General features: G+C 29.5%; 1 protein-coding gene across 1 annotated transcript in view; it reads right to left on the bottom strand.

Moving 5' to 3' along the window:
* The window catches only part of LOAG_18971 (neprilysin-2), a gene marked incomplete at both ends in the record, with an annotated part of 7,844 nt that extends 1,029 nt beyond the window's left edge, over positions 1-6,815 (bottom strand). Inside the window, 15 exons of the mRNA XM_020451632.1 lie at positions 221-286; positions 595-725; positions 1,239-1,306; positions 1,651-1,702; positions 1,799-1,964; positions 2,592-2,669; positions 3,150-3,242; positions 3,492-3,638; positions 3,942-4,160; positions 4,376-4,462; positions 4,882-5,088; positions 5,417-5,597; positions 5,714-5,819; positions 6,199-6,349; positions 6,705-6,815. Coding sequence (XP_020304568.1) covers positions 221-286; positions 595-725; positions 1,239-1,306; positions 1,651-1,702; positions 1,799-1,964; positions 2,592-2,669; positions 3,150-3,242; positions 3,492-3,638; positions 3,942-4,160; positions 4,376-4,462; positions 4,882-5,088; positions 5,417-5,597; positions 5,714-5,819; positions 6,199-6,349; positions 6,705-6,815 — 1,863 coding nt within the window. The remainder of the gene's footprint in view (positions 1-220; positions 287-594; positions 726-1,238; positions 1,307-1,650; positions 1,703-1,798; positions 1,965-2,591; positions 2,670-3,149; positions 3,243-3,491; positions 3,639-3,941; positions 4,161-4,375; positions 4,463-4,881; positions 5,089-5,416; positions 5,598-5,713; positions 5,820-6,198; positions 6,350-6,704) is intronic.
* Between the last annotated feature and the right edge of the window lie 341 nt (positions 6,816-7,156).

Below are 7,156 nucleotides of genomic sequence, written 5' to 3' on the forward strand. Positions count from 1 at the left end.
GTCGAGGCTCCGGATGACCGATTTGTTCGATATACTTTTTATATGCCTGTAACCAGCGAAAAAAACAAAAAACATTTCGCATTACAGCGACATTGCATGAGTTGGGTTTCTAGCGATAAAAGAGTTGAAAGATTGAGGTAATTAGATTGAGCCAATTTTGTTTGATTGTAAATTGTTAATTGAAAATTTACTCTTTGCTTGACGGAAATAAAATGTTTACCCGAAATGATTGTTTGATGCCACCGTTGTCAGCGATATTTTCGCCTAATGTGAGCTTTCCATTTACCTACAAATGAATAAACGAATATTTCAAAGAATGCGCAAACTTAATGAACAATTTATTTCATCCTATTCTATCAATTCAACTAAAAATTTTAATTTAGCAAGAAAAGTATCAGTTTATGTTTCAGTCATATCACATCACACTTTCCCGGAAATCCGGATGTTCAGGCTGATTGCCTGAATTTACTATTTCTATTACTATTACTACTAAATCTAAGAGTCTTTCAAAATGAAATTAATAACTGCATGTTATAATAGATAACGAAATTTGCTCTTGAATATAACAATAAAGTATTCGTTTCTGTTTCCTACCTTGAAATCTGTGTTTGGCACTTTGTAGGATTCATACTGCTCAACGAAACATTGCGCTTTATTTCTAAAATTTTTGTACGATTCTTTACTCCACCAATTATTCAAATTACCGTTCATATCATAAAGACTTCCTGTAAACATTTCATAATATCAGTTGTACAATTAAAATGTTTACAAGGAAAATAAGCTCTGACAATAAGTTCAGGTGATAACATAAAGCATTAAAAGATTATCATTATGGACTTCTGAATGTGCTATTAATTTTATTTCTGCTTTAATCGTTAAAAAGAGATTGCGAAAGAAACTCTCCAATGATACATTTCTATTGTCAATCATTCTTTCCTATAAATTACTGGATGAAATTCTTGAAATAGCATGCAAAATATTTGAGTTATATTAATAAGGGAAAATATTTTTGCATCAAATGTTAACTTCGGTTGATAAGCGTGACATTAAGTCAATTAGCATTGGTTAATGATTATGCATTTAGTGATAATGAAATTCGTTTGCTAATGAAAGCTTTGATAAAAAAAAGTGCAAATGTGATTTCTGTTAATGTGATAAAATTTATCAAATATTTATTCAAATTGATTTGTTAAATACCAAAGTGAACGAGTGAATAAAGCAGAAAAAAGAAATCAAACCATTATCATCAAAACCATGAGTTATTTCATGACCCATCACTGTACCTATCGCACCATAATTTGCCGCTCTTTAAAATGTGATTATAATTGATTAATAGCGGCAGAAACTAGAATTCAAATTAAATTTCAGACAAATTGGCTGAAAGAGCTCATCTGGCCACCTCTCTCATTAAGGTGTAAGATTGGTTAGATTGCCAATGATAGCAAGACTGGATGGTCCGATTAATTTGAAATAGTTGATGACTATTCCAGAATTAGCAGCATTATTAATGAAATTCCTCATCTACCACTGTAAATACCTTCCTGTCATTTAGCTTACATGTAGATCAAAGAGGAAGATAGCGACGATAAAAGTATATGTCTAATATTTGTAGATGTCTAATATTTATAGACCAAAAGGGAGAGCACTAACTTTGGATAGTAACGATTGAAAAATGGCGGTGTGAGAAAACCAGCTGGCAGAGCTAAAATATTTGATAAAAATTATGCTTTTAAAATAAACATCACTGATTGAGAAAAAAAAGAAGAAGAAAACTAAGAAAAAAGAAAATGAAACTTACTCAGTGAATTCATCTTAAACGTAAAAAATGCATTAACAGTTGAAGCGCTTTGCACAAATTCGTATTTGTCGAAAGGTTTTTTCAAACGTAAAAAGTATCTTTCCGCATCCCATATTGCTATTTTACGTAAAGCTTGAAAATAGGTATCTTCTGGTGTTATTTTTAACTGAAAATAGCAATTTTATATTTTACATACTTTCCTGATATAATATTTAGCTTTAGAACTGAAGCAGAAATAGGATAGAAAATGAAAGAAGTTTCATATATATATTTCATAGATTTAGAAGGTAGGGAAATCATAAGGAAGATTGGAAGTAAAAGTGAATCTAAGATAGAATAACAACAATAATTATCAGATTTAATGAAAGTAAATGAAAGAAATCAATTTAATATTCATTAAATTCGGTCTCTATTTTAGATTATAAGATATACATATCTGAAAGCTCGGGAGAAACTTTACTCTCCTTCCATCCAAGCAATACTTATTGTTTCGAAAGAAGCAGTAATATGTTTTATCAATCCTAACTATTCTTTTTGCTTTTTTTTCCCTGTAAAATCCTATTCTTCTGTTCCGTTCGATCTTTCAAGCTAAATAACACTCAATTACAGCTATCCTCAAATAATCATTAGGAATTTCCAATTTGAAACATTTGATAGACTGGTAAAGTGACACACTTTTCCTTATCATCAAACTTAAATACCCAAACATATAATCAATTTATATTAATAATCAATTTATTGCGTCTTTTTTTCTGTCAGCAAAATAATATATTAATGAAATCTGCACTTTAACCTTTTTATAATATTCAGTCAAGGCTGTATCATTCATGGTTATATCATGATAGCCAATTTTGTTGATCATTGCAGCAGCCTAAGAATGTCAATCTTTGTTTGTATATAAGAATATAATTAACTGAAATTAATAAGACAATGTGCTTCTTTTGATATATGTATAATACGATGGTATCAGAAGTATTCCGGAAAATAATCATACTAGCCGAAAACGTACTTCGTCGGTTAATGGCCAAATGGTCTGATCCGGACTAGGGAAACAATATATTTCACGATAAGGTGAATAAAATTGAATATGCTAATACTTCAGTTATAACGGATAAATGAGTTGTCCCAGGTTAGCCTTCTTTTAATGTAGAAGTATAATGTGTCGTTGAGTTGACAGGTGAAGGAGGGAGACGAACAAACTCTTCTATCTTCCTCAATAATCTACGAGTCATACATATCTTATGCAATCATTTTTAAAAAGATGATGTAATGAGAAATTGAAATTAAATGGGAATTTTCAACAGTCATAATAAAAATATATTTAATTTTTGATTGGATTATTTATAAAAACCTTCTGCAAAGCAGCCTTTTTGGTATTGCTGTCCATCCAGTCTATTTCTTCAACAATATCTCGGAATGCTTTCTGAATATTCTCCAAGATTTCCTGACGAATTCAATAGATCAATATGAAATTTTCTAGTAATGTTACTGTTATCATACATTGTTCATAGGTTACTGTATCTATTTAACACTGTTGAAAATATTTCCAATAAGATTGAACATCACTTTCAATCTTATTCTTTTTCGAAATATTTTTAGCTAATGTGAAGTTTTAGTTTCATTTTTTGAATTGGTAAATAATTCAAAATAAATCTGTCGATTGAAATTTTATAAATAATACGTGAAATGATACCATCACTTCCTTTCGTATATCCGAACTAAAATGCTTCCGAACAAACAAAGCACTGGTTGCTTGTGCTAACAAATCTTCTGACCTTTGGACACATCTTTGCCAACGTGGCATCATTTTTTGTTGACCACTCATTACACGCATTAATTTCTACGAAAAAAAGTTATCAATATTATTAATTTATGAAATACATTAATGTTCCTTCAGTATACTATGATTTGATATGATATCGATATTATATGATAAAGATATCATATGGATAATACATTTTTGAAAGAATTATAATACTTCCCATGAATCCTAACTAACTTTTAATTCAAATGTTATTCTCAATCAGGGAAAAAAGAACAAAGAAAAAGGATAAAAAACTTGATAATACAATTTATCAATGATTATAGATTGAATATCGTAAATATGGTTTAAGAAAAATTACTGTAGATTATTAATGAATACCAATCGAAAGTCATCAAATGTCCGTCCCAAAATATCGCTCCAAACATCAATTGTCCGCCAAAAAATATAATTAGCAATGATGCGCTTGCTGGTTATGTTCAGTAGATTTGAAAGATTTTTCATAAATTTCTCTTCTTGAACTATAATATCCGTATTATTATCAATTAGATCATGTATTGAAGTTGGTGTTAGACGGATCAGAAAGTTAACCCAGTCAACCTGAAATATGATATGGTATCAGGAACCTGAAATGAATTATAATTTGAACAACTAGTACGGGATAATCTGAAATTTTCAGTTTTCTTCATTAATTTTATTACAATTTATTTCAAGTTTTTGATTTAACTTATATTTGGAAAACAAAAAGATGCAATTGACATGACAATGATTGATAGTGTTCATATGGGAAATAAATTAAGAAATTAAAAGAAAACCTGTGGAAACAATGAGTACAGATCGGCAATAATTCTTTTATTGTATAAACGCGAGCTGTTGCGCCGATTTGCTTCTGGTTCAATAAGCTAAAATAAATTTCTGGCTAAAAGTTCTCCAATTCAACAAAATTGCTCATTTATAAAGTCTTAGGTACCACGATGATTCACATGTCAACTTAAAGCTCGTCATTTGCTTATTAAGATTATCTCGAAATATGATTGTACTTAGAAATGCAATCCCTTGACTAAGTTTATTTATAATAACTTAACCAAATTTCTTTTACAACTCATATTGTTCCAGTTACAAATATAATGTCGGAGACATATTAAGGAAAAAAATAAATAATTATAGACTTTTGAACTTTGTTTTGGGATGTTTTATTTCAGAATTATCACTTGCCAATTGTGCCGATGCTGCTTTTATTTTGTCCAAGAATTTAATTTACTCTACTTGCTTACATATCACAATGTGCAGAATTCAGCTCAAGGCAAACGTAAAATAAAACCTTGGCAATTTCTATTTCAAATGCTGTCACGTCATCAATATCGGTCATTAGCTGAAATATATCATAACTAATATTAGCTCCACTTAATACCAATTTCAAGGTATCCAATTGATATTCCTTATAAGCCTTCAGATGCTCCGGGAATTTTAGTAGATTCAAATAATAATCTTGAGTGCCACTTCCAAGACCCAAATTAGCTTGATCCACCTGCAAATTTCTCAACAAGCATTCTTTATTTAAAAAATAAGCAGTGGTTTTCGTATTAGTATGTGTTTATTCGAAAAATAAAACAATTTATTTATTGTCATTAAAAATTATTTGAAATTGCTGCTAAGAGGAATTACGAATGCTCCGAACTTTTGAAATAATTTACCAGCAATTAATAAATTAAGTTGTTTTTTAAATGATTACATAGAACACGAAAAACGGTAGCAATTGGTATGACATAGAAAACGATATTTATTATTTCCTTTAATCTTCATTTTTAGTCTTCCTAAAAATTTTAAATTCAAAATATTTGTCATGTCATGCTTACATATAAACCATGAATTGTGGTATTTTTTGATTCAGCATCAATAAAAACTTTGAATAAGATTGGGTCACCAAAATGTTGGGCTACTGATGCCAACATATCCGTAATGTTAGGCGTACAGTTATCCCATTCTGTTTCAAGTAATGGCCATTTACCAATTTTACGGAACGTTTCGATCAATTGCCTACAAAAATGAATAAATTAGTGCTAATTTATAAAAAATATACATTGTGTTCACTTTATGAATCTATTCAACAATACATTTTAAAAAGGTTAAAAATAGAAAAAAACAAAACATACTTAGTTTCTATAATGTTAAATTCATCAACACTCATACATGCTTTATAAAGAATACGAGACATTCCAATACATCCCGGTGATACCGTTTCATTTGATTCCAGTAATGCTAAAAAAAGAAAAAGGAAAAAAAAGGTTTCAGATATTGAAATGCTAAAACTGCAGGATTGAAAATGGCTTTTTTGAAGAAGTGAATATCATAAGAAGTGAATCTGACGATTCACGTTGTGTATCTTTTTCTCATAATATATTTGATCGAATACTTGTGCAATTTCCATCATTCAAATTTGGATACCAAAATGAGTTGCAAATGATTTAAAAAGAAAAAAAACAATCGAAATTCTTGTATACTACTGATATACAGTCGAATACATTGAAAAAAAGTGAATTGTTTACATTAAAACTGAATACTTAAATTGGGGAATTTTTCAAATGGAAATGAAAAACAATTTGGAATGAGATGATGCATGCAACACTTCCAACATTACCTTTCATTTGATTTCGGACTATGTTCGTGGTTATTACAAATGTTCCGAATCCAGACTTATCATCCGGTATCGGATGTTCATGAATCCATCGTCCACAAGCGTATTGGAAAAAGTCATTGCATGGATCCGTTGTTGTATTCATCGAATTAAGCTGTAATAAATTAGTGATAAGCCGGCATTCTTCCTTAGACATTTATGTTTCTTCCAAAGGTTTTCCTAAAGATTCTATCAAAATATTTTACAAAAAATCTTATCATGCTACTATGTTAAGCAATGGAAGTTATTTTTAAGCGAATAATATTTAAATTTATCTGGATATCAGTAAGTTGTGGCTTTGGCCATTTCCAGTCTTTCTTTTTTTAATTGTCACTATGGGCTTATCAGGAAACTAGCTTGCAATTTATTAATTTGGTAATTAAAAATATAACTGAAAAAGTGATTAAAAATAAAGTTTAAACCATGAAGAATTTCAAAAAAAAATTGCTAAATATATTACATAAACATACAATGTTATGGGCAACAACAGCATATCCATTTGTATCAATCTCATTAGTCATTTCTTCCGATAATGAATTGGTATTGAAATTTAATCCTGACGATAATTCATTCCAATTCATAGTATCATTCGTTAATGCTATAAATAATGTATGAAGAAGAATGAAAGAGAAGTATATGAAAAAGAGAAGAATACAGAATCGGATGATATCTGTTTTCCTTCATTTCATCGACCTTTCAGGAAATCAATTCACAATTCATTGACTAGTTTTATTTTAAAATTTTTGGATAATCCCTAAGAATGACTTGCACAACTAGCTGTTCGCACTTCGATACTTGAATACCGATAACACCGTTTTTCTGACAAAATTATTTTGATTACGGTGTGCAACTTATTTGAATCCGCAACTTATTTGATTTTCTGCTATACATTTATTTCGTTTAATAATTGGAAAAACTCCTG

Source organism: Loa loa (genome assembly GCF_000183805.2).
Source record: "Loa loa unplaced genomic scaffold supercont3.775, whole genome shotgun sequence".
NCBI lineage: Eukaryota > Metazoa > Nematoda > Chromadorea > Rhabditida > Onchocercidae > Loa > Loa loa.